At 39.9% G+C, this 26,877-nt stretch overlaps 1 protein-coding gene across 4 annotated transcripts in view; it reads left to right on the top strand.

Moving 5' to 3' along the window:
- The window catches only part of GAB1 (GRB2 associated binding protein 1), a 98,458-nt gene that overhangs the window by 14,000 nt on the left and 57,581 nt on the right, over window positions 1-26,877 (top strand). Inside the window, exon 1 of one of the 4 annotated variants that reach the window (XM_040554609.1) lies at window positions 23,971-24,113. The exons of the other annotated variants lie outside the window; for them this stretch is intronic. Coding sequence (XP_040410543.1) covers window positions 24,060-24,113 — 54 coding nt within the window. The 5' untranslated portion in view covers window positions 23,971-24,059. Of the gene's footprint in view, window positions 1-23,970; window positions 24,114-26,877 lie in introns of those variants that run through there. 4 annotated transcript variants of the gene reach the window in all.

The raw sequence follows: 26,877 nt of genomic DNA, 5'->3' as shown, positions 1-26,877 counted from the left end.
ATGTGTTAATCTTGGCTTTCCATGAAAAAGTGCAGCATCCTGCACATATTAATTATTTTGAACAGATCCCTAAACTACTACTGACTACGTAGGTAAAAGACTGATTGAAAGAAGGTTCATTGAGGCCATTAGATGTAGTTCCTCTGAACTGCAGTTACTGTCCAGTAGGGTTTAAACAACTTCTTACTCTCCCGTGGAGAAGGGTCCCAGATACAGAGGTGTAATTGCAGGACTGTAGCTTTTGATTTACAGGGATAAATCCACAGGTTTGCCCAGGGGTGTATCTTGAGGATCAGGCAGAACCAACAACCTTTAAGGTATGAATAGTACAATTTAGAAACTTTCTGTTAATTATTGTATGTGATAAGAAAAATACATTGCTTGAACCCCAGCTCTGTTAGGCATGCATTATCTTACTGTAAAACAGCCAAGTGAATGAGTCCTTTGTTTGTCCAAGTTTTGGATTAAAAATTAAGTATTGTTCATGATATTATTAGAACAAGTTGAACTTACATGAAGTGTAGTAAATACTTGTCTCATTGTCCAAATGAGTATATATTCTAAATATAACAAAGCACAGTGTGCATTTTTAATCTTTTACTATAACTTCTTGGTGTGGTTATGTAATAACTAAAACAAACAACTTATAAACTAGTGATGTGCCAACAAAAGATCTCTTTGGTTTCTTAGCAGAAAAATCTTTACACCCATCCCTGTGTCCTTCAGGCAGAAACCTGGGTAAATAAACAGGCCTTGCAGTATGCCCAGAAGGTTATCTGTAAGGGGTAGGCAGGAGCAAAATCGAGAGCCAAGAGCCTTCCCAGAAAACTATCTGCTGGTACATCCCATGTTTGGGAAACCTTGGCTTCCGCATGGTTCAGTCTTTGCTCATGACTCTTACAGATGCATACAGGTGACCTTTTTCAAGCTAGTTTCTCGTGTCAGTGGTTCGTTCGTTCGTTCTTTTTATATACGTGTTTTTTCCTTCCATCTTTATTCATGTTAGAAGCAGTCAAAACCTGCTTGCCTGAGCTCTTACATATAGCCTTGTTATGCTATAGCCTGCTATTCTGGTAACCTGATTAGTGTTTCCACTAAAGGATAGTAGGTTTTGCTTCTTTTTTTGGTTTTGGTCTCACTTTCCCTTGAGGATGTGCAACTTCTGTATTACTGTGTATCTCTTTGTCCCTGCTCTTTGTTGGTATTGACCTGTCCATGGATGAGTACCCATGCTCATTTTACTTAGGTTTTATGTCAATGGCACTTTATTCATTCTCTTTGTTCCTAAGTCTTGCTTCTTCTCTGAATTGTTTTCTGTATGTTGCTATCATTAATGTTTCACTAACAAGTGGAGTATATGTTCTATTTTCTTGTAAGCAGTCTCTGCAGTTCACGTTCTCCATTACTTTAAATTATACCCGTGTTTTCCTAACAATCAAGCCTCTTGCACACTAGAGTCGTCCGTTCCAGGAATATGTAGATGACATGGCCTACACTTGTCATTGGATTAGGCATGTAGACTTTTTCCAGACAATGCAAACTATAGTTGCTGTCATTTTTTGTCAGCCCTGCTAATCATATTGTACATTACTAAATGCAACAACTAATCTTGTCATAAATGCATGAAATCCAGATGATGTGAAGGTGGTATCCAAAGCCTTTTGTAACTGCAGTGTATCCTTATAGACTTGTATCATTATTTTACCTGTCTGCTCCAGCAGATTGATTTAACTCCATGCTAAGTTTAAGCATTTTACCCCGAAGTCCTCTCTGGATTATTAGAACTTGAGTTTTCTCATTCAATTCTTACTTAAGACTGACCTATGATGCGTACAGATGAACTGCGGGTTATATTTATCACATACCTGTATGAAATACTCCTACCTAGAAGGGTAAGGTTCAGTTTTGGACAACAAGAATGCTTGTTACTCTGGGTGTGTTATTTAGCGTGTTATTTAGCATGTTATTTGTCATGTTTAAAAATGACAATAAATGTATTATAACTTTTTCACAAATATGCTAAATGGCCACAAATCCCTTGAAGAGTAACTGACTTAAATAACCACTTCCCCATTTTTCTTCTGTCTCCCATCTTTCTGAGATTGTACACTACTGAGGGAAGGAGCTTGTGGACTATGCTGTGAGGAGAGTTTACAATGAAAATTGCCTCGTCCCTCTGCTTGGAAAGCATGTTTAGGCTTTAAAAGAAATTATTCTTTTTTAGTAATAATATGGGTAGAGTGAGAAATCTTTGACTGTGTAGAGATCCATAAGGCTGAAACGGATTGAATTAGTGCATAGGAACAATTGACAGATTACCAAGTGGAGAGCATGGGAATTATCTGCGCTCTGTTAGGAGCGCTGCCAAGATAAGCTGCTGTCTTCTGTATCAGCTGCAAAGTTTCTTTGTGGTCATCCCTCAGTAAAGCCCCAAATAGTGCACGTGGTTTGAATTCCATTGAGATATGAAAGCAAACACAAATATGAAAGCCGACTCCTGAAAGAATGAAACATTTTTTAATTATAAAGCCAAATTTTCTTTCACTTGATGATCTCACTGTTCTAAGGAAAAAAAAAAAAGTGAAGCCAGCAGAGTTCCCTCATCTGAGGGGGCTGAAAAGCTTCTTCTCAGTCTTCAAATACTTCCTTCAGTGTCCGCACTGCCTCTTCCGGGCTGAGCCTCTGTCAGGTACGCGTCTCCCGGTCTGTGACGCGCCAGGCCCAGATGGGCTGTGTGGGGCTGGGAGCTGCGCTTACAGCAGTGATCGGACTTCGGGGGCTACTTGCTGTTTTCACAGATCTTAAAAATGCTCTGGAAGTCAATTATTGGAAAACGGAACTGATAGCTCTGCCAAGAAGAGAATCTCTGTATCCCAAATACTGCACTATGTCCAGAATCTCTGTATCCCAAATACTGCACTATGTCCAAGCCCCTCACTCTGGGAGAGGAAGCAGTTGTGGAGCTACCTCAGAGCTGTGCGTGTACTGAGGGAGGTCAAGGCACCAGAGGTGGCTGCTGCTAGCGTTAGAACTAACCAGCCTGTGCATTTCAGTTTTGCCATGACCAGTGGTAGATGCCTGGGGGGAAATAGATAGAGCTGTCTGCATGTAGACGTAAAAGTCAGCTGGAAGTGATCCAGAAATACTGCTTACTCTTGCAGTTGTTCTCCTACACCTTTCCGTGCAAGAGATTCCTGGAACGGAGGGATGGAGATGATGACTTGTTATTTTCTGATCTTGCTAACCTGCAGTGTTCTTAATGGGAATAACTGGAAATGAAGAGGCTACTCAGGTGTAATGAGGTTTAACTAATGTAACCAATGTTTCAACTTGTTCTACTGCATGTTTGCTCTAAGGCTTGTTTACGTATTGTATAAGCCAAACTCGCCTGTCTCGTTAGGTGAGTGTGGTTAAAAGTCTGCAGAGCTAAGTGAAGTACTGTAATATCTTACATAGCATTAACAAAATATGCCCCTGTGGTATGACACATGGCATATGAAATCTATATGCTTTTGGGACACGCCTCATAATGGTGATAGGCTTTTTTTTTTTCAGATGGTGGGAAATCAAGCTTACTCAAAATGTATTGTAACTATCTTTAGCTAATCAAAGAAAAAAAAATCAAAGGCAGAGGGGCAGGGATCAGAGGCCCAAAGGTAAATGGAAACTGAAAACTCTCACCACTGGTCCTTGGGCTTGTTATGAAATGAGTTGGAAATGCTTGCATTGATGGACAGTTTGTATCCTGTGAGGTGATTTTTTTTTTTCTCCCCCAACTTCCCAAGTACAACGCCTTCTTGGGCTTTTGGTGAGCTTTTTGGGGTTCATCACAGGAGTATTTATGGTATTTTATATATTATCACTTCTCTGGTCAACTTCTTTCACTGAAAAGATCTAGTGTAAGAAGAATGTAGTAGTCACTCAGATAGCATTTTCAATACCAAGTAAAACTGTACCGGTCCACGTTTTTCCTCTAGGACTAAACTTAATGAGTTAATACTAAGCTAAACTTAGTAAAGAATTTTTCAAGTAAGCCACTTATTCAGAGCTACTGTAACTTGATCAGTATTTTGCTAAATACTTTTTGCTAATATGAAGTAAGTCTGGTTTTGAACCAAGTTCTGTAGTTAATCTTTTTTGCCAGTTTTGCTCATGAGAGCTGCTTCAGCTGTAGGATCTGGTCTGTTGTAAAAGCCTTTTGTGCTTAGAATTGCTTTTTGTGGTCCCTTGTTAATGCTAGCATGTAACGTCTGCATTTCTGTAAGAACCTGAAGAGTCTCCAACTTTCCAGGGTCCTATCAGAAGTGCTATCTAATGGAAATATTTCGTTATAACACATTGACATAAGGAACTTTCATAGAAAAGTTTATTTTGATAAAATATTTCATTTTAATGTCACAGTAAAAGTATTTTAACAAGAAAACAGATAATTCTTCGTAAGTCTAAAAATAAAGCTACACTGAAGCAAAAAACTTCCACATTATTTTTTCCTTTACACATTCCCCACTCTCCCAAAAAGTTGGAATGAAATGCAGCTCCATAATCTCAGGGTTTCCTGGTTTTTCTCTTTTGGTGGTCTTCCTAATATGTGTGGCACGGTTTGCGTAGTACAGACTATCTGAAGTTTTCTAGGGTAATGTAGATAGTAAGCATGTATTCATGTAAAGATGTGTTGTGGTTTGTATCTCAGTTCTCCAGTGTAGTTCTCTGACCTTAATCTGTGTTACTGGAAAGAGGTTTGTGCAAAACACTGGCTCCTAAGGCCATACAGGTGATTTTCATCTAGAAACGGTGGCTACAAGGGAAGATGTTGCCTTGTGTGAAGCTTCCCAGTAGTTTTTTTACTATATCCATTTTCAGTCCGAGTGTTTTGAGTGTCAGGCAAGAAACTGCAGTCTCCAGACTGCACTGGCATTAGCGTGCTGAGTTGCGTAGTAATGAGGGTCTGGCTTTTCCCCTGGGATCCAGATGTGAAAGTGAAGCCAATGAGGGTTTTGAAGCACTGCAAAGATGCTAGACATAGCATTTCTTTATTGTGCTGTGAAATTTCTTTATGGCTTAAAAATTTCTGCATGGTAGGGAAAGTTCCAGGTGGTAAATCAGTCTTGAAATTAAGGAGGTTGTAACTGGTAAACGTTTCTGTGGAATAGAACAGGTTTGTTTATCCAGCAAATGGGAGGTAGAAGAATGCCTTGCTGTTCTTACTGCCTTAAATCGAGAAGAAGGAGAAAAGAATCCAATAGTGTGAGCTGAGTGCACCATGGGTGAGTGGATGGCCTTGTATATTTACATTTGACTTATTATAGTGTAGTCATTCTTCTTCGTCTTCTAAAATTAGCAGAGCACAGCATAATTATAATACTTTCATGCTTCAGGATAACCTTTGCATTTCATTAGTTCATTGGTTCTTATTTATGCTACGTCAGTTCAGGAAGAAAAATGCTAAACTGGAATAACTTGTTTTGAAAGTTCAGTACAAGTGTGTGCTTTCTTCATCTCTAATTTTGTATCTCCCACCTCTTCCCTGAATGAGAAAGTCTGTTTGCCTTGTCTTCTATAGTAAATTGGAGACTTCACTGTGAAGCAGCATCAAAGCAGTTTATTTGCCTTCAAATACATGTATGTATTTGATTAGAAGTTGAGTTGACACCCCTTAAATCCTCCTTTCTTCCTCCTCCCCCACGCAAATATTTTTAGGACAAGATTTACTGGTAAAAATAGTAACAGGTTTGAGGCATCTTGCTTTTTCCTTAGCTCTGCTTTCCACTCTGCACTCAGGTTTGTAAATCTCAGTGAGGTGCAGTGGTGTTTGGACCCTGCCAGCTGATGTTGGGTCAGCAACATGGTGCTGTGCTGTGAGTAGCTGCTGGCCAACAGGCAGCTTGTCTCACATACGCCAGTGCAGGTGTTTCCCATAAGAAGTCGTGGCTTTCGGTGACTGTGTAGTACAGGGGTTTCTAACTATTTTGGGAGCTTTTCTGGAGGGACAAGTAGGCAATCTGGGGGCAGGTTCTTTTCCTCTACCCTAGCCCTATCCAGTGTGGGACTGATGGCTGCTCCCTCCCTCTCTCCCCCTGTCCAGGGACTCTGTGGGGCCACATCTTACCCTGGATATCATCACCTGAGCATTTGGCCCTACAGCCACTGTGTGTAGCAGCATGTGGCCAGCTGTCCAGGCCCACCCGGGTGTCCCTGCTTGGTGCTGGCATGATTTGCTTGCACGCCTTGCTGGGTCTCACTTGCAGCAGGCTTGTGCTTTGCTGCTTGGGAACCGCAGGCATGAAAGATGCCCGTGTTCCTATGGGAAGGGAGGCTTTGGTGTTTATCTGCCTGGAACACCACTTGAAAGGTAGCCGGCAAGGAATGCGCACTCTTTAAAGATCACAGTCTTGTAGTATTTTATGGATACTTTGAAAGGCAAAAGAGTGTTTGACGGGGTTAGCGGGCAAATAAATGTATGTGGCCCTGGGGCTTTTCACCCTGTTGTGCTAACATACCTTTCAGACAAAACCAGAAGGATGAGCTAGTCATATTCTGTTCCTTCTGTGACTTGTTGCAGAGACTGGAGTGAAAAATGAAACATTTGTGCTTCAGACCACTCTCAAGTGTACAACGCGTACTTCATCTTAGTGTCTTTCCTTTCCGTTGATGTTAATGGAAGTAACCTTTTTCGCCACCCATTTTTCTTGTTCACAGTCTTTTATGTGACCTTGCAGTGAAGTCATAAAAGCTTGAATCTTTGCTATCGCAATCCTTGCCATAGCAACATGCGTCATAGCCGTATAATTATTTATTTAATGGGTTTAATTATGAAAACTGGAAAAGGCACTTATGAAAACTGGATCAGGTAGGAAAAAAAAAGTAGTACTTTTTTTTAAAGGAAAAAAATACTTTGAAGGTAACTTGAGACAGGAATAAGTTAAGTTCTGGGGTGTTTGTTTTAAACTTTCTTCCCTTGCCTACCTTTTCTTCCTTTTTCATTGTTTTTTTTTTTGTCCGCTGTGCAAGAACTATGCAGCTGCTTCACTGACTTTTTTCCCCTTTGCCGACCTATAAATACACTTCCTCTGTCATGTTGTTTCCTAAGAGCTTTGCTTCCAGATAGCTTTGCTATTTAGAATTTTTCTTCATTGAATTTCATGTTCTCATGTAAGAAAAAGTAATTGGAAATCCTAAAAAACAAATGCTCTTTATTGCTCTTTAGATTTTAGATTGTCTGCAGCTTTCACTTCTCACATTGTAAAGTCAGCTTTGCTACTGACAATCATTCTCACAATAATCTACAGGAATAAAATTTGAAGTTTTTAAGACCATATGGACACTTGCATACTCACAGAGTAGAGAAGTTTTTTATAACTCAGTGCTGTGCTTTGGAAGTTCTCTTCATTTGTTTATTCACAGCATATATACACCAAAAGTTATGCAATCAGCAGTGTCTTGCAGGAGTACGCAGGTCATGGGTTCTGATCAACAGCTGAAAGCAATGGGTCCTTTTCCTTAATTCATGAGGGAAGAATGAAATGCGACAGCTGTATTGATTCCTCTTCAGACTCACTGATGTGTTGTGAATCTTTTGATTTAAAGCAATAGACAGCTCTGATGCAGTAGCAGAAAAATACCTGATGTTCTGGCAGAGTTGCCCTTTCCTGTATCTCTGCCTTCAGGCTGGGCTGGAGTCATGAATGAGAGTGGGAGCCAGTGGAGTGGTAGCATCAGAGCAGGTCTTGGCAGCTTAAGATTTTATAGACATTCTTGCTACAACTACATTACAGGCTGGTTGCGAAATAAGACTTGGTGACAGAGCAGTGAATTGTTAATCCAGGATGGGGCTAGAATTTCAGATTTGTGAACTTTTTGGCACGGAGTTAAGGGTGGGGTTTTGGAAGGAATTTCACGAGTTGGTTTGTGATATAAAATGCGAAGACTTTAAACTGCACAACTCAAAAACTACCTTGGAAAAATTTTATTTCTCTTCTGTTGAAGTTATTACTTGACTCAGAAGCCTTCATTAGTGAATGTTCCTGCTCAGGCCCGATGCATGGAAGCAGAATTTTATTTTTTTGTTGTGTGTTTGGGCAATGCTGAAATGTGAAACCTTTCCTGTTAGCACGCGTTGGCTGCCTTAATCACTTCTTTGGTACTTTCTTCCTCTCTGTGTAGGAAGAGGGGACATCCACTTTCCTGTTGTATGTAGGGAGCTTGATGGGACATGATAGTTTTTCCTTGGGAAATTCCATTTTGTATTCCCCAGATGTGATGCAAAGCTGTGTATACGACCAGCAGATTGATAACTATGTTGGGAGAGAAGTTTTGAGCTAGTTTTTCCACCTCTCATTCCTGTTGTATTTAATCTGTCTGCCTGTGAAATCCAGTCTTTTGGAACTGCAATACTTAGGAAAGAGTTGCTTAGTCTTGTGGCATCACTGTTCACTAGAGGAATCAGCACCACCCTTTTCGGTTAAAGAACGACAACAACAAAAAAGTAGCTGTACAAGTAGACCATGGATTGGTGAGCACTTGTTGCTGAAAATGCCATGTCAGTGGCATACTGCTTTATGTGCCTCTGCAAACCATCCTGGGACCACTGTGCTTGTCTCCTGGATTACAATAGAGGAGATGCAGAAGTACAGTTACAGAGCTTTGTGAGATGCCAGTCTAGACTTAGCAGTGGTCCAGTCAAGTTGACAATATTATCATAAAATCACAAAATGGTTTGGGTTGGAAGGGACCTTACAGCTAATCCAGTTCCAACCCCTTGCCATGGGCAGGGACACCTCCCACCAGACCAGGTTGCTCAAAGCCCCATCCAGCCTGGCCTTGAACACCTCCAGGGATGGGGCATCCACAGCTTCTCTGGGCATAATTGTGCAAGTGCCTTCAAAGAAAAAGCAATATGAAATTAAAAGTGCTAATGCAATGGTGCACAGAAGTATGCACAGACTTGACATCTCTCTGTGTCTGTTTTTACTTAAACTAATAGTATTTAGTCAAGCATCCGAAACCTGGAGGAAGAGTTGAAGTGGAAAGTCATCAATTAAAAGTGACAGGAGAACTCGTGTTTGAAATCACTACACTGTCTTGTCAAATTAGATATGCAAGAACTATATAAAGTCTTCTGCAGCACTTTGTAGGTTTTGTCACAGTTGCTGAGGAACTGTTGACGTCTTGGTGGTGGCTGGCAAGCATCTTCAGATGCATCCCTGTTTGGTTGAACTTTGAGGGCTCAAAAAATTGTAATTTGAGTCCAATATAGCCTTTGCATTTGGAAAGGCAGATGGAGCGTACGTTCTTCTGAAGTTTCTCTTCCCTTTTCTGGAACAAAGTGGTCCTTCCATAAGTCTGCCACCACCTGGAGTTTGTGGTTGCTATGGGTGCATGTGTGTTTGTGAATTTTTTGTCTGCAGCAGCAGTGTGGCTCGTCCGTGGTGGAGCTCTTTGCTGTCTTACTGAGTGACACTTTAAGAAAAATGGTTTTGTACAACAAGAATTGCTACATCTTTACAGGCTGACTACTTTCTCTGCTGCTGCTCATCTCTGCTGGGTGCCTTCTCTCCTGACTTGATGAATGTGTCTCATTTAGGTAGCGGCTTTTCTTTTTTTGTGGGGGGGAAAGCTCAGGGAATACAGAAACTTGGAGAGTAGCTGACCTGTAACAGCAGAACGGGCTGTATTGGAGTGCAGAGGTGGTTTACTGGGAGCTTTACAAGTGAACCTACACCTGGTAAGAAGGGAGTGGCGGGAATAACTTGCACCTAAGAAAACAAACAAACAAAAAGGAATAGGAGAATTCTGTAATGGTACGACCTCTTCCACTTGCCTAAGGCAAGGTCACTAAATTAACCTTTTGCTTCTGGAAAGCTTTCACTTGTGTTATAGGGCTTCCCACACCAGTAACTACTGAAAAATTCCTATTTATTCTTTCATGTTCTTTTTTTACTTGCCTGTATTCTGACAATTCAACCTTGTTTCTTCTGAGGAAGATCAGATGTTCTTTTAACATTGCAGCAAAACTGTACCACTTAACCATGTTTTGATGCATAATGTAATCAGCTTGATTGCTTTTTAATATGTCATTCAGACCTACAGTTACTGTCAGCTGGGCTGAATAGGTTCTCTTGGGGAATTTCTGTAATGTATTCTGGTGGATAACAGCACCTGATGGTATTTTTTTTTTTGAGGCTAAATCTGTGTCCCAGGAGTAAATGGTGATGTTACTGTGGAAAGCTGAAGCGAGTTGTGGAAGAGGTGCTGGATTCTTTGTCTTCCCTTACTGCAGTGGGGAGGGAAGGGCTAAAAAGAGCCAAGGTCCTCTGTTCCTCATGTACCGGACAGCCTAGCTGCACTGGCATACGACAGGCGTAACTTAGGCTGTGCCCATCCCTGGTGCAGTCTTTCATCAGGTGGAAGAGCTGAAGGGAGGTGAAGTGGCAGCTTGGAGCTGTGCTAGTAGGAAGTCTTCCTCCTTGGTTATCAGTTTTGCATGGCTCATCATGGTTTGATCACTGAAAATCTAGTACTGAGTTTGTAACAGCTTTAAATGCTGTCCTGTTTGTTTTGCAAATCATAGTGCCAGGCTGCATTAAGAGACAGTTTACTTTTTCAAGTGTTTTGTTCTTAAAAAGCTTTGAGTGTATGAGGTGTGAAAATAACGCAAGCATGTGGTTGTGCTTTTTCTTCCCTGCCTGATTGTGGTGCTGTATCAGCTTGAATGTGAATATGATCTCACTAAAGGATCAGCTGGTTGAATGTGGGACCTCTTAATGTTATGCATTCCTGATTACTCAAACCTGTCTAGTTTGTAACTAATTAAGTTTTTTTTCAATTTTCTTATTGGTATGTGATGGTCCTAGAAGATACAGGTGACTCCTTTTTTCTTCATTAAAAGGAAGCATAAAAAAATCCACGTGGGCTCATTGTATGTTTGGGAAGTACATAGATAAGAATTTACACTTGGCTTTTTCATGTGTTTGCTTACTTAAGCACACTGCTACTCAGTGATCATTCTCTTAACAGCAGTGTGCTTTACTTTGAACTTCTAAGTAGTGATGCTCAGCTGCAGCTTGCATTAGTGAAAAATGGTGGGTAGCCATTTTGTGTATACTGTAAGAATTTTTCCTGAGATAATGAGGTACCTGTGAAGTGTCCTTAAGGAAGACAAGTTCTCTGCATGGGAGTATGAGGAAGGATTAAAAGTGAGACAGTCAGTGATCCCCCTTTACTCTTTCTGAAGAAAGAAGGCTTTCCAAGTAACATTGACTAAATTATTAGGAAGGGTTCAAGATAGGAGAATATTGGTGAAAACGAGACTGATAGCTCACCTCTTCAGGTCGATTCTGCACTGCAGGCAGCTTTTTATTTTGTGTAACATAGAAGATAGTGATTTCTTATTGTCACATCTGCTTCTCTGTTCTTTCATCCTCCCCTCTTTTTTTCTTCAGAAAATTTCTTGGCGAGGCTATCGATGCAAATTTGACCTTTAAGTTTTTGACTGAGCAGCTCGTGTTTCAGGAAATAGTTGAGAATGTGCTAGATAATTTATTGCAGGAATTCGGTGCGTTTTTATCGTGCTTTGAAGCTGTCAAGGCCATGTAAAAAATCCATGCCTTTCATCTTACCGTACACTATGGAGGCATAGGTCCTGCTCACAGCTCACTGGTGGGGGGTGCTCATTGCTGTGGCTGCTGCACCTTGACGTGCTTCAGTCATTGGGTTGTGGGCAGGGTGATGCCTGGACATTGAGAACCACCTGGTGGGCAGGGGGCACGTACATGGCCATGGATTTTGTTCTGAGCCAGGTTGAGGTCTGCCTCAGGTGGTACACCAGTGCTGGGAAAGCTCCAGGGCTGACGCTATATGAGGCTGGGGGCTTCCAGCTCTCTGGTAGTGGCAGTGGCAGGCCCGAGTTGACTCCGTGGCCCACTCCATGTTCTCCCGCTGTCCCCTGTGCATTGCGTCTGTGAACATGGAGCAGCTGAAGACACTGAGCTGGCCATGGGCCAGCCTGAGCTGTGTATGTAGTGTGTGTGGAGAGCACCCCAACCAGCAGTGGAGGTGAGTCGGAGGGAGAGGGGCAGCGACAGGGGAGGTGCGTTGGGTCCTTTTGTCCTGCCTGTCTCAGCATAGCCAAGTCCCACTTGTGCACTTGCTGTCTCCTTTCTTCTCCTGACTAGCCTTGCTTTCTATCCCACTGGGGTAATTTTACTTTGTTTCTGGTTAGACAAACCGACGCTGTTTTGTAAGCTAATGGTCTGTCTCCATTAAGTCATTAAGTAACCGTGTTTCGTTGATGAAAGTCTAGTTCAACAGACTTGGCGTTTAAGGTCAGTAGACTATCTGTGTAATAAGTGCAGGTGTGCAGTCATGAGTGTACCATGCAAGCCAGTTTTGTTTAAATCATATGTTCTTTTGCACATGATAATAACTGGTAGAATAGAAATACCAGCAAGGTTCATCTTGAAAGCTTTTGTATTTACCTTCCATTTCTTTTCAAATGCTGCAGCCAAGCATTTTGTCTAAATTACAGAAGTTAGTTAAGTAATAGTGAAAAACCATGTGAAAACTGAGATCATCTTGACAGAAATTCTGTCATAATTTGATAATCCATTTCACATACTTATTACTTGCTATTTCTTTCTGCTTGTCATCTCAGGTTTTTATTTGGATGTCCAGACGTTAAATGTGGTGAGAAGGAAACCCTAACTGGATTTATTATGTTCAATATGCTTTTCCTTGAAAGAGTGTTGGTCAATTTTGAAAGAGCTGTTTTTCATAATCTTGTATGAGCTCTCCTCAAGTGTGTAATAATAACAAAAGGAAGAATGTTTGAAAACATACCACATAAAGTTAGGGGAAAAAAAAAACAATGAGTTGTACCTCTTCAAAACATGAAGGGGAAAAAAAATCCTGTTAGGGTTTTGCTAATAATCAAGGTTCTCATAACTATTGGAAAAAAACAAACAGTTGAAAGACAGTCCTTGCTGCTAAGGTATCTTCTAAATCTCTGTGATAGTGCAGCAATCTGTGTTTGTTTAAATTTGTGACTACTAGTTTACTAAGGCTGTTGCAAAACTTTTTGTTTATTGTTAGTGCATTAGATAGAAGTATCTGATAAGTGATTCACTCCATGTTTTTAAGAAAAAACTCTGGGATAGGCAAAGAGAAAAGAAGGCAAGTGTGTTTTGGAGATATGTATTACCCCTTCCGTGAAGAGCAAGCTTTGTGTTTTCCTCATGCTGTACTGCTGCACCTGTGTTAAAGAAACCATTGGGAGTTAATGTGTTGTCCAAAGATACCTGGTTTGAAAGATCTCCTAAAGAATAAAAGTAAAACTAACCTTGCCTGCTGTCACACTCTAGTTACTGGTATTCCCATTCTGAAAATAAGTGCAGCTATTGCAATGTGTCTGCTTTTAGGAGTGCTCATACTGATTTTGCTTTAAAGCAGGAACTTCTCACTGAGTACACCTTCAAATTCACTGAAAAAATTACATAGCAATAACACTCATGCAAAAGGCTGGCTGATTTTTGTAGTAATTGCAGACCTTTGGGTATGTGATCATCAGGCTGGGGCCTGAGATACTGTGTGGTTTGTGTGAATTCCTGTATTTTATATTTGCAGTCTTCACCTGTAACTGTCTGCTTTCCTGTAAGGTATGAAAAAACTACTTTCCTTTGGCTGCATTTAACTATCCAGTCAAAAGGGTAGGAGAAGAATTTGAAGGTATATTCTGAGCAGCAGAATTCCATCAAGGTTGGTGTGAAATATAACGAGGCTTTCTCATTCAGGTGTAAGGATCTGATATTAAGATTAAATGAGAACGTCTGCAGAGAGGTGAAATAGTTTCCAGTCACTTATTTCAGTGTGAGTTATTCAGACTTTCTGTATGCTTAATAAAAGGGAAATAGAGTATTAAGTGTCAAAGCAGAGAGGGAACTGGGGAGATAGCAAGGCATTTCTTCACCTGCTCTCTGTCAAATCAGATACCATAAAATTGAGTGAGCTCTCTTGTGGTTTTAAACATTTTCTGTGTCCCCATTTCTCCTTGTGTATATATATTTTGTTAATACAATAGTTCTAGGAGTGCCAGAAGTGTCCCTTATGCTTTATTACAGGTAGTGTATGTATTCTTGGTGTAAATCCCAACCTTAAACCTTTACCCCAATATGGATTTGTCATGAACAAAAAAATTGTTGATACTCTGTTCTTATCCATAGTTTTTAGGTGATTATTTTTAGTTCTGAGATTATAATTTCCTGTTAACATTTACATAATTCCTGTTGAACCATTGCTTCTCATTCTGTAATGATCTAAGGACAAAGTAAAAATGGGGTGTGACAGGAATCGGTGCTTTCTCTTCACGGATCAGTGCTTTCTCCTCATATTGACTCCTTTAAATTGTTTGATTTACAAACTTGGTTTTATTCCACTTAAATAGTGTTAGAGTGATGAGATGGATTCTGTCTCCCCTCATGTACCCCTGGTAAATAAGATAGATGTGTGTTTCCTGGCGATTGAAGTGAGGCAATTAGCTAATACTGTGATAGGTGGGAAATATCTATCCAAATGCTGGAGTTGTTTGTTTGGACTGTATGTGACTTTCTGTCATCACTGTTGATATTCAACATAGGCAAAACCCAAAACCAATATGGTAGCTCAGATTTTGCCTGGCAATTTTGGGGGATTTCTGAGAAGCTCAGTGCTTAGTTTGTTCTTGGAGCTACTGCTGCTATTGCTGGGCTGTTGGTTGTCTGAAAATGGACCAAGTTCATGGTGTAAGTAGTTGTTTATCACCAGAAAATTAGAATTTGCAGGTGTGGGCAACATGTCTTTGAAATTTTCATGCTGCTCTTTGGACCTGCAGATGATAGCAAGAATAGTCCTGCATTCAGAGGATATTTCAGGAAAATTTCTTGCATGTGACAAACAGGAAAGAGCAGTGTATAAAACAGTCGTTAGCAAGTTTTTGCATATGCGATGCTCCACAAAAAGCTATCTGTATTAAATGTAAGAAACTTATCCAAAAAGAAGCTTTACTATCTGGGACAATCCACTTAGGGAACTGCTTGTTGTCCTGCACAGAAGGGGAGAGAGATTTTAAAAACTGACAAGGCAAAAAGTGACTTTTTTTTTTAAAAATGACATTTTAAAAGGAGTTGGTTAGTTGAGTATCGTAACAGGAAGTGTGTTCTGTTCTTGCTCAGAAGAGAATCCGTAACTTTGTACCTGGCTCTATTTTTCCATTTGAACTACTCTTTATTTTGTCAAGACCCAGACTAACTGGCAAAAAGAAATTGTACTCTACTCTCACTAGCTACGCTAACATCCTCAGCAGCATTATGAATCAGTCAGTGTAGCTGTTTTAATTAGTTCTTCACTAATACTAGAGGACAACCCCCAGAAACTGCTTTAATTTGGATTATTTAACTGTTAGCATTGGGTCTGACAAAAACAATTGTCCTTATTAACATGAAACTGAGATTATATTAATTCTGTTCTTTGGAAAGAATTAAAATTTCTTTCTAATAAGATGCTACTGTGCAATTTTATTCCTTAATAACTTTTACTTTACTCTTCAAGTACTTTTTTTGCATTGGAGCCTCAGCTGGGCTTCAAATCAATAACCATACAGTTAAAGTTCATCAGCTTTAGTCCATGAAACTTATTCTGATCGTTTTTTTTCTGGATAGTTGGGACTGTGAGATCAATTTTTTCCCGTGGCATAGCATGCAGGTGATAATGGTCTTAATGAGGGGATCATGAACTGAGGCAGTTGCTAGAAGTAAATAATTTTCTTCTGTAAATGACAGTCACAGTACCAAAGCACACCAAGAACAGTTGTAATCAAAAAGAAACACATCTAACAGTTGAAAATCAGAGCATCACATCTTGATGACATCTTTTATTTTCTTTATGGAAGAAACATCATCAGCATCTTCTTGAACTTAACTTATTCACTTGTTTTTGCAAATTGGTAGCAGAAGACTTCTAAGATTCCTTTGACTTCAAGATGTAGGCCACAGCTAATTTGCAAGCTCCTTCATTTGAAGCTTCTTCATTAGAGATAATGCATAATCATGGTTAATGACAGTATTTATTATAATAGTGTATAGTCTGGAGCAGCTTCAAGTAGTGATTTGTTACTCAATTCTGCTAAATAATGAAGTTGTTCCAGCAATCACCCTGTCCATCACTGTTTCTTACAAGAACACCCTGTATTGGAATATGTTTGTCTGCCTTTACGTACATGCAGTGGTATATCTATAACTTGATCCTTTCTTCAGCACACAAGATGCCTACATGATCCAAGCTGTCATCCCATTCCCTGACTACTACTAGAAACAATTCAACTGCTGAATGTTCTCTGAAGCCTGTCAGAGAATAGGAGAGTTCTTAGAAAGACTGCAGTGGTTCAGTCTTTCAGGACCTGTAAATCTGAGGCAACATTTTTGACGTATTTTCCTTTACAAAACATAGTACTTGTCTGCAAGTAAGACTAACCTTAGGCTTGTGTGACTCTGTAATGGCAAAACTTACTGCACAGAATTTAGGCACCTCTCTTACTGCACACACCCCAAGCATTACTAGTGTTTTGTTCAGTTTACATCATTATTTTATGTAGATAAAACAACTTACTTTTTATAAGTATAATTTAATAAGCATTTACACAATGTAGTTTAGCGTGGATGACCCTTAATCACTTGTGATTCAACTTATTGCATGAGCAAATTTTACAGTAGCTATTTTATCAAAAAAACAGAAATGCAACTTTTAAGTTAGAGCATATGTTAGCACAACTGAATAATTCAGACAACTGTGCGTCATATTGAGCAATGCTGGGAGGACAGTTGATTGCAGGAAGTCTAAAAATACTTTGTATAAGTTCATTGCCTCATGCACACTTGAAGTGGCTAGAAACTCAAATGTGTGCTTGTTAGTGTCCTACAGCTTGAAATTCCGGGACTTGGATGGAACATAGAGCCCCTGTAGAAAAACTAGTGAAATCTTGAATTTGTGTGTGCAGAATAATGTGCTTATGCAGTAAGCTTTCTTGTCCTGTGCAAAATTATTATGGGTTGTCCTTCCCCCTTGTAAACATCTGGAATTGTGATAATTCTCTACATCACCTTGGGGGGGAGGGAGGACGGACAAATAAACAGGACATTACATTTTCAGGAAATCAGTTGTTCTACTTCTTTCAAAATACATCTGCAAGCTCATGTACACCCATGCACAACTTGTACGAGATTCTTGAAGGATGAGCAAGCATTGTTTTTCTGAAGGTCTTAAGCCATGCCTCTGATGTATAAATGAGAGCAAAAGAAATACACTGGCGTTCCTTTCTAAGACAATTATGACGACAAAGTAGCCAAGATAGATGTACAGAGAGCTTTTGTAAAATGGCTTTTGAGAACTGCGGCACTGGATGGGTGTTTAGGACATGGTGCGGTGTGTCTCCCACCAGAGCTGGAATGGGCACCAAGCTGGTCATGTGCAGGCAGGGCTTTGCACAGACGTGCATCATGTCTTGCTGCTTGCTGATGCTTTGGGTCTTTCTTGGGGCTCATTGAGTATCCTCCTTCTTCCAGATCAGGTTTTTCCATAATACTTTGCACCTGGAGGAGCTAGCCAGTACTTCCTTCTCTTCCATAAAACCCACTGTGCTTTGTGAAGTATTTCACGTGTGCTTCTAGTCCAGTTAAATTGAAACTGCTCAGTTTTGCTTTTTGACTGTAAATTTTTGCTGTAAGATCTCACATAGCTTCAGGAATGGCCTAATACAGTGACTACTTGGTAGTCTTGAAACAGTGTCTGAAATCACTTTACCAAATGTCATTCGCATATAATTATACAATCATGTAATTTCTGATGTGTGCATATCATATCACTGTGTGATAATGTAGAACAGAAATTAGGGGCAGGAGGCAGAGTCCAAAAAAGATATTATCCTTTATTTTCAGACCTAAATCCCCACTACCGAGATCGGAAGATAGCACCGGTCGCATATTAGCAACATCTTGGGCCTAGGGTTCATTCTGCTCGAGCTCTGCTGCTTCTGCAGACTTGTCTAGGCCAGCTTTTTATTTTGACTGTTAGTAAGACAACGCCCTGGAGCTGGTTACCCTTCAGATGGTCTGTCCTCTGATAAAAATTGTTCGCTGCTCTCCTGTCTGAAAAGCCGTCGGGAGCAGTATCAGTGGAAGCCATCGGGCTTACCTTGTCCTGAGCTGTTTGGATACAGTGCGTTTATCATTCTCTGTATGGATGTGTATCTTGTCTAGCACTACTCACTTGGGTTTTTCAGTATATTAGACAGGAACAGCCAGGGCAGGCTGAGATATGCCTTTTTACAGACGTGGTCTCGGCGGTGCCATACAGCACATATGTTGAGGTTTGTGGTTCTGAGCTATATCCATTGTAAATCCTGTAAGTGAGGTTTGAAAGCACGTTGGCCTAAGGAGCATCTGCACTTTCCCAGGACAGACTCTTTTAAATATGCAAAAATACAAAAACACCCAAACAACCCCAATCCCATATGCAGTGTGGTCAAATGTCCATCTCCAGAAGCGTTTTCTCATCTTTAAAGTTTTCTGTGGGTGTAAATTCCAGTACAGCTTCACACTCTGCTTCATCATAATGGAGTCAGAAAGAAATTACTGTCAGGTGGGAAGATCTTTCTTAAAACCTTCTTTCAACATTTGTGTCTATTGCAATGTGTTGGTTAGAAGTGTGGAGCAATCTGTAGATTTTGACCAACAAGAAATGTGTCAGAAATTGCATGTTTTTATGACCCAAAATAACTTGTCAGACATTAAGCATTATTATAGTCGTATATAGTAAGCTTGAGATGATAATTTCTTGGTATATGGCAGTAATTGCAAAATCTTTCTGAAACTGCAGTTCAGTCTGCATGTTTCTATTTCCTGTGATCATGTGCTGCAAATCAGTTTCTTCCTGTCTTTTGCTCTGTCTCATTCATTGGTCGCTTACATGCTTGTGGAGTTTCAATATGCTTATAGAATACCTCTCACTAGGAAAAATACTCTGGGAACTAGGAGTTCAATAAAAATTAACTTAGAAATTGGATGAACGTTACTTTTTTCTATGAAAAAGGTGACTGGTAGTTTCGTCTTAGTCTGTTTCTGAATGATAAGTTGTGTGCATAAGTTCTTAGCTACTGATTTCTTCCTCTAATTCCACACGCTCAGGAAAAATGAACAGAAAAGTGAGTAATGGCACCTCTCTTGAATGATACAATCTTGTTCTAATTTCTAAAAATATCTTACAAAATGTAAATGATCAGGAAGGATTACTAAATGGCAGTCTAAATCTTGCCTGTCTTTAGAAAGTGGTGACTTAAAAAATAGGTGTGGGGGGGAAATCCCACCCCTGAACTTAAGTTCAATAAACCTTTTCCGATTTTCTTTTCCTTTTTTTTCCAGAGCAATATATTTTTCTTCTTTTTTATCCTCTGAGCACACTTGATGATTCACCGTTGTATTACCTATAAGAACAAGTGCTTGAGCATCTGTGTGACGCATGGACTCGGTTTAGTCAGCAAGTACTCGCTTGAAAGCGTGTGCCTTTTGACTGTGAATAACAAATATTGTGGGAAAATAATGGTACTGCTGATAACTGAATTGCAGAAAGCCGTTGAAGTTTTCTCTGTTATTAGAAATGAAGTCTCGCATCGCTACGCGGCTGTGCTTCCCTAAGCTTTATGTGACTTTTCTACCTGGGCTTTGAATTCTGTTTATCTAAATGATAGTTTCACAGAATATCAGCCAGAGGCATAGAGCAAACTTGGGATGCATGAGGAAACAAACGTAATAAGAATTTGATCTCTCTGTGGTACTTCTTCCATGCTGAGGGTGCAACTTATACTTTTCTTACTTTTCATTTAATTAGCATTTCAGATCTCTATGGAAATTAACATAATAACCTAAGTTACCTTATTACAGATAGACTAGACTGTCCAAGTTCTAGGTTGCCTATGGTATTATTATAGTACCTTCTTAATTTAATCACGTTTAAGCTGGTTGTGTTTATGATCTATCTAATCTGGACATCTGTTGTAAGTTGAGTGTGTGTGAGAAAAGGACTGAAAATGAGACACTTACTGGATCATGTTTAAGGAAGATGTCCTCCCCTGTGGTTCAACTCTTTTAGTAGCTACACTGAGAAACCCTTAAAATACTTCAGTATTTTTCAATAGGAAGTGTATATGGGAGATGGGAAGGAACATTTTGGTTTCAGAAGGTTGCTAGAAGACTTGATGAATATTGTTCAGATTTGGAAGCAATATTAAGTTGCTGAGTGGGACAATTAAATATTTAGATCTATTAAAAAAATAAAAAAGACCCTTGTGCATTGCCAGTGTTCCACTTACCAGTGTTGTGATTACTGTCATGAACTTCATGTCGAAGTGTATAAAGTTGTCTTACAATAGTTTGGTTCTTATAAAGAGTACGTTGCTCTTTCTAGGTAGATTTCAGTGCTGTGCTTAGGAAAACAAAAGCAGAAAAGAGAAAAAAAGCTGTCAAAATGGCTAGTGGCAGAATAACAATACTGTTTTTAAGGTCAGTATTAAGTGGAGTAAAACATTTGGTATTTTTTTCTTACTCCTTTGAAGCTGATAGAAGTCAAATGAATTTTCCCTCACTGCTATCTTGTCTCCTTATTGTCATTGGAGTTATTTTGTTGGGATGGTGGAGTAAGCAATTCTGATTTGTAGTTAGACATCTGTTTGCAAAGTTACATTGCTACACAGGGAGAGATCAGGCTGTGTAGCAGCTTGTCTACCTACCTTGCTATTTCAACTGTATTCTTTGTTAGGGGAGGTTCACAGATTATTGAAAATAGCTTCCTAAATAGTAAATTACTTTATTGTTTTCAGAATGCTCTTGCTCAATAGCTGATGTTTCAAATCACAGAGGATTCTAAGGTCTTTGCTTATGCAAACTGTCCTTTGGCTGTGCAGTTGTGGGGAAAAATAAATTTCAAACAGTTAACAAAACTCAATGCTTGACAGCTGCTTGATTATATATTCACAGAATTACTGAGATTGGAAGGGACCTCTGGAGATGTAGTCCAACCCCCCTGCTCAGAGCAGGGTCAGCTAGAGCAAGTTGTTCATGGCCATGTCCATTTCGTTGAGCATCTCCAAGGACAGAGCCCTCTGTGCAACCTGATTCAGTGTTCAGTCAACCTCACGATGAAGTTTTTTGATATGTTTACAAGGAATTACTTGTACTTTAGTTTGTGCCTGTGGCCTCTTGTTGGACTCCACTGTCTTTGCTTCCAACCGCCAGGTATTTATTACACCTTGATAATATCACTTTCTTCTCTAGGCTAAACAGGCTTCTGAGAGCCTTCCCTGGAGAGCTGCTTTTGGGCTGGCTGGTCGCCATTCTGCATTGATGCCTGGCTTATTCCTCCCAGGTGTGGGACTTTGTATTTCCCGTAGCTGAGCTCCATGAGATTCTCCTTGGCCCATTTTTCCAGTCTGTTGAGGTCCCTCTGAGTGGCAGCATGGCCTTCTGGTGTATCAGTTGCTCCTCTTGGTTTCATATTGTCTGTGAACCTGCTGAGGGTGTGTTCTGTCCCATCATTAGTGAAGGTCCGGAACTGTATTGGCCCCAGCATTGACCCTTGGGGTACACCACCAGTAACTGACCTCCACCTTGAGTTTGTGCTGCAGATCACAAGCCTGGAAGTACATCCACTGCAGTCCACTTTGCTGTCCACTTATTTAGCCGATGTTTCACTGTGTTCCTCTCTGAGGATGCCATGGGACATAGTGCTGAAAGCATTCCTGAAGTCAAGATAAGGGAAATCCACTGCTCGTTCATCCACCAAGCCATTTATTTCATCAGGCTAGTGAGGTGTGTTTTTTCCTTTCACAAATCCACGCTGTCTACTCTCAATTACTGTCTTGGCCTTATTTGTTTGGAAGTGATTTCCAGGGTTATTTGCTTCATCAAGGTAAGGCTGACCCATCTGTAGTTCACCAGATCCACGTCCTTACCCTTCCTGAAGACAGCAGTGACTTGCTTTCTGGAGGTGTTCAACGCCAGGTTGGATGAGACCCTGGGCAACCTGGTCCAGTGGGAGGTGTCTCTGCCTGTGGCAGGAGGATTGGAATTAGATGATCTTTAATGACCCTTGCAACCCAAACCATTTTATGTATGTATTTCATGTATTTTTATTTTATCTATGTAAAGCCAGAGGAGAAAATCTAGATGCTTTTAACAATGACGTGTTTTATAAGGAATGTTAAATGCGACTAGGTTACCTTTTTGTAGTATATCCTCCATTTAAAAAAAAAAAAAGTTGTCTCAGGACTCTTCCCCTACTGAACAAATCCTTGCTTCAGTTGGCACGTGTGAATGAGTAGTCTTTTGATCTTGTTATCCAGTCATTGTGCTGACTTTACTTTTTTATGTTCGTGTTTTACATGAGTATCATGCCAGTGCATTGAGAAGCTTTCAGAAGAATTGAGGGATTTTACTTGGTCCAGCAAAGTGGGCTGATAGCAACAGGGTTGTAAAGGCTTAAGGCTGCTTCATACTAGGTCTTCAGCAGTTTCTTCGTTACTGTTGAGATTGTTGCTTTTTACAGTTGTCAAGTTTTAGGAGGTTCTGTGTATTTCTAGCCTAACTACTGTAAGATCATAGCTTTGTGTACTGTCTGGTCTCCTTTATTTCACTTCATTCCTTTGCCCTTACTTAAAGTAGCTAATAGCAAAAGGGTACTTCAGGGAAGGTGGTTTGTGGTCTAGGGGGCTGTGCATTAGAGGCCCCAGTCAGGTCTAGATATGTTAGTTGCCTTCAGGAAAGGAAATCACATTGTTAACTGTGTCTTAATATCTGTGCTTACGCTTGTGTGTTTTTTCTTGCATTGATTAAAGATGTGTATAAATTCTGGTAATGCTGATATTTTGGGGTATTTTGGGGAAAAAGAAAGGGGGCGATGCCAGTGTGATAAGGTAGCACTGTGTAATTTAAAACATACATCTTAGATTTCTGCCCATGAATCTTGTGCTTCTTTGGACAAGGTACTTAATCTCTCTTGTATGAAATGCAGTTACTAGAGGGGCTTGTTTTGTTTGTCTTGCAAGCTATGTAGTGTGGCTAGCTTTTTTTTTTTTAACTGCATGAGCAACAACTGGATCACCTTGTTGCCTAGAAAGACATTAGAACTCAGGGCTATTTTTTCCCATGAAACTGAAGAACAAAATATAGGCTAAGCTTAGTTTTAATAATTATTTCTTCTCATTAGCCTCATCTGTGAAATAGAACAAGTTTTATTTGTTCAGATGTTATGTTACTTAGAGGTTGGCTGTTTCTTGATTTGGTAAGTGAATGGCATTAATTACTGTACCATTTTCATACTGGTAGTAGTAGAACAGCCAGTGTATTGGGCTGTATGGTGTCCATTTGATGCGTTGAAGCTTGCATTTGGGGGAAATATAGCTACTGATACCATTCTATCAAGCTCGATAAATTTCACATCAGAAAATTATAAGCTGTGAACATATAAACTGCTATATCTGAGCTTCATGTTCTCTATATAGGAGCTGTTGTACTTGGCTATGATTGAGTATAGAATATACATAAAATTTCAAACTGGACCATAGCTCATAACCTGTTGAATATAAATGGCATTAATGTTATGATTTGATCTATCAGTGTTTTCTGATAGCTTAGGTAAAACCTGGATCACAGTTTTTTAATCCTGTGGGTGTTGCTGCAGTGAGGTAGAAACTTCACAGTTCTGGTTTCTGTGCATGGCAGTCATCTAGTTGTAGGGGTGATATCAGAGTAAGCTGATTAGCATGATTGATACTGCATGTCAGGGCACTGGCGTAATGGGCTACCATTGAGACTGCTTTGTGAAACCACACGCAGATGAGGTAATCTCATTAGATGATTAAAACCTTCATTGAATCTGCAAGATTGCAGAGCTTTCAGTTGTATTGCAGTTGGGAACTGATACTAAGTGAGCGTAGCGTTCTCCTCGAGTGATGCTGAGATGGAGATGTTCCTGGGTTTTTCTCCTGGATGAGTCGCCGCAACCTGGATAAAAGCCGATGCGGGATCTGGCTGTGTTTTCAAGTAAGATTCGGGGTGATGGAATTATTTTTCTTTCATAGTCAGCATCTGCCTTGTTAGTTGACTTTTTATCATGCTTTGCTGTTCTTTGTGAAATTCTGTAGCATTAGTGTTAAAATTATGTGTTTCTGCTTTATGTAGCTTCCTGTGCCCGTATACCAAGGGGGAATATTAAGGGTTACGTTGCTGGCAGAAGCAGTTACGGCTTTTATCAAGTAACTTTTTTTTTGTTTAGATTTCCGTGAAGGTTGACTTTGACTTGGCCCAGGAAGAGGTTGGGTGTAAATGGCACTCCTTGTCCTGTTTACAAATAGTATGGCAGGTAGCGCATGCACGTGCTAGAACAGGTGCTATACAGAAATCCCATTTGACTGGGTCATACGCTATGAGTTAAGGAGCTCATCGAAGGATGTTGGATTTAAAGTGCAAAGTAGTGTATTTGATTGGTCATATACTTAAGCTCCCTTTTTGCTAGCAAGCTAAAAGGGAAAAACAAAAGCTTCCAATTCTGGGACTCCATTGTTACAGTATTCATAATGCAGGTCTTTAGGAAGACAGATTACTGGCACTGGCAATAACTGCTCTAGCTGTACGGCTGAATTGTTGTATATTAAAGATTAGCCCAGTAATCTGCTTGGGGAGGTGGGGGAGCAACAACATTTCAAACTGGCATTGCATGTTGTGAGCAGTTGGTCCATTCTGTTGCCTAGAGAAAATACTGTGTGACACTAATATGCATGTGTGCACATCTAGTGAGACAACAAGCAGCACAAATTCTATTTTGGCAAGGGAACCCCTGTGATGTAATCTCTTCTGAACTCTGTTTTCAAATGTGCTCTATTTATTCAGCAATCCTGCAAGGAAGTGATCTTTGTCTAAGAGCTATTGAAGATACAGTGTCAAAAAACACCTCACCAGAACCCCATGAGGACCTGTGCCAGCATGTCAAAAAGTGGGAAATATGCACACTGTGACAAGAATGTTCTTTCATGTGCATTTGACAGAATATATAAATACAAATCTGTGCAAGTTACTAAGGGTTCATAGACACTGTACTGATCATATTTCACAGCATATCATTAAGTACACACAGAAAGTTTTTGGTTTTAATTTTCCTTGTTTAATAATAATGGCATAACTTGGTAGTATCAGATCATCTCGTATTGATTTTAAAACTCAAGGTCATGCTGGATATCAATGATAAGCAAATAAGAGGCAGGCCCACAATTTATGTGCAAAGTCAAGTTGATAGGCTGAAATGAATTGCTTGACAGTTTCAATCTCTGCTATATATAGGTATGGAAACATTTTCCCTATCATCTTTAACTTGCTCTCTAAATGTACTGGCGGTGTTGAGGAGTCTTAAGATCTCTAATTCAGAGACCTTGGTCAAGCCCTGGTGTTGCCTGAGCTGCTGGAAGGGACTCAATTGAACTTGTTTGTACGTACTTGTTACTTAACGGGCAAAGCAAGCTTCATACACAGCTGCATGTTGTCTGCAAAGGATCTGTTGCTCTGAATAGAATTTAAAATTATAGAGTATTTTCAGTGAAATGAGGCAACTGTTTTGATTACAAAAATAGAAATGTCCTTTGTTGGTATGAGTGCAAACCAGCTTATTCTTTCCGAGTGTCTGCCTTGAAGAGAAGAGAGCAAATCATAAAGGCGAACTGTTACAAGATACTTTTCAATGGGAGACGTGGTGTTTTCACTTCTGCTGTCTGCATCTTGTGTCCACTGGAGATGCCTGAAGAAACAGATCAGCAGGAATTACGTTGTTTGAACAGTTCAGTGATTCCAGGTTCACTGAGGTGGAGTTGAAGACAGGGAGAGTAATCCATGAATTGAGTTTGTTACTCTGCCATTCTTATTTAAATGTTGGACCTTTTTTTCCTCATTACATAGGCTGGCTGTAATATTTGGGAAATTCATAGTCTGTTGGTTCATACATACTTGCTTTCAACTCTATCTGTACGCTGAGTGCCCTGGTAAACGACTGTAAACAGCATGTCTTAAAACACTTATGCTTTGAAGTGTGTGTGTGGAAATATCTTAAATGTCTCTGATATCTTTGTTTTAATGTCGTTTCTCACAGAAAGGGGAATTAGGGCCAGGTGCCAGAGCAATCCCAGAAGAGTGGGATTAAGACTGAGCCCTTATCCATAGAGGCTAACTGGGAGATCTGGACTATTCAGAAATTATTTTTGTCCTTACTGTTAGCTCATAAAGAAACAAATAAGTTTTTCTGTACCAAGTAAAATTTTGCTGATGGTAATTTGTGTTTTGAGTGCTAATTTAACTTTAATTCTAAGAAATCTATACTTCCAGTGTTTCTTTCGCCTTGCGTAAAGCATGCTGATTAGAAATTACTCGATGTGTGGATCTTCCTATGAAATATTCAGAAGTTATTTTGCTGCATATGAACCAACTATCGAGCCTGTTTTTTTTTTCTAGAAAACTTTCTAATCTTCTTAAAAGAGTGATAACAAAATATTTTGCTCCGCTGTTGAGTTGCGTTTTCTTCCTTCCCACCCGCTGCTCCCTCTCCATAACAACATGGTGTGTGAGCCCAAGAAGAAGCTCGTGTTCTACCTCTGAACTGTTTCTTTTGTACTATGTTTGTTGAGCTAGCTGGCCTGCTTCCAGAAGTGCATGAGCATGTTTATACATCTAGCCTAACAATAGTATCATAACACCAATTTGTTTAACCTGGACTGGAAATAACAACCTAAATGTTGTGAATCAATGAGAAAGCAGTCCTTTGTAT

Source organism: Cygnus olor, chromosome 4 (assembly GCF_009769625.2).
Source record: "Cygnus olor isolate bCygOlo1 chromosome 4, bCygOlo1.pri.v2, whole genome shotgun sequence".
NCBI classification, from domain to species: Eukaryota; Metazoa; Chordata; class Aves; order Anseriformes; family Anatidae; genus Cygnus; species Cygnus olor.
Note: the sequence above shows the minus strand (reverse complement) of the source record. Positions and strands in the feature narration are given on the sequence as shown.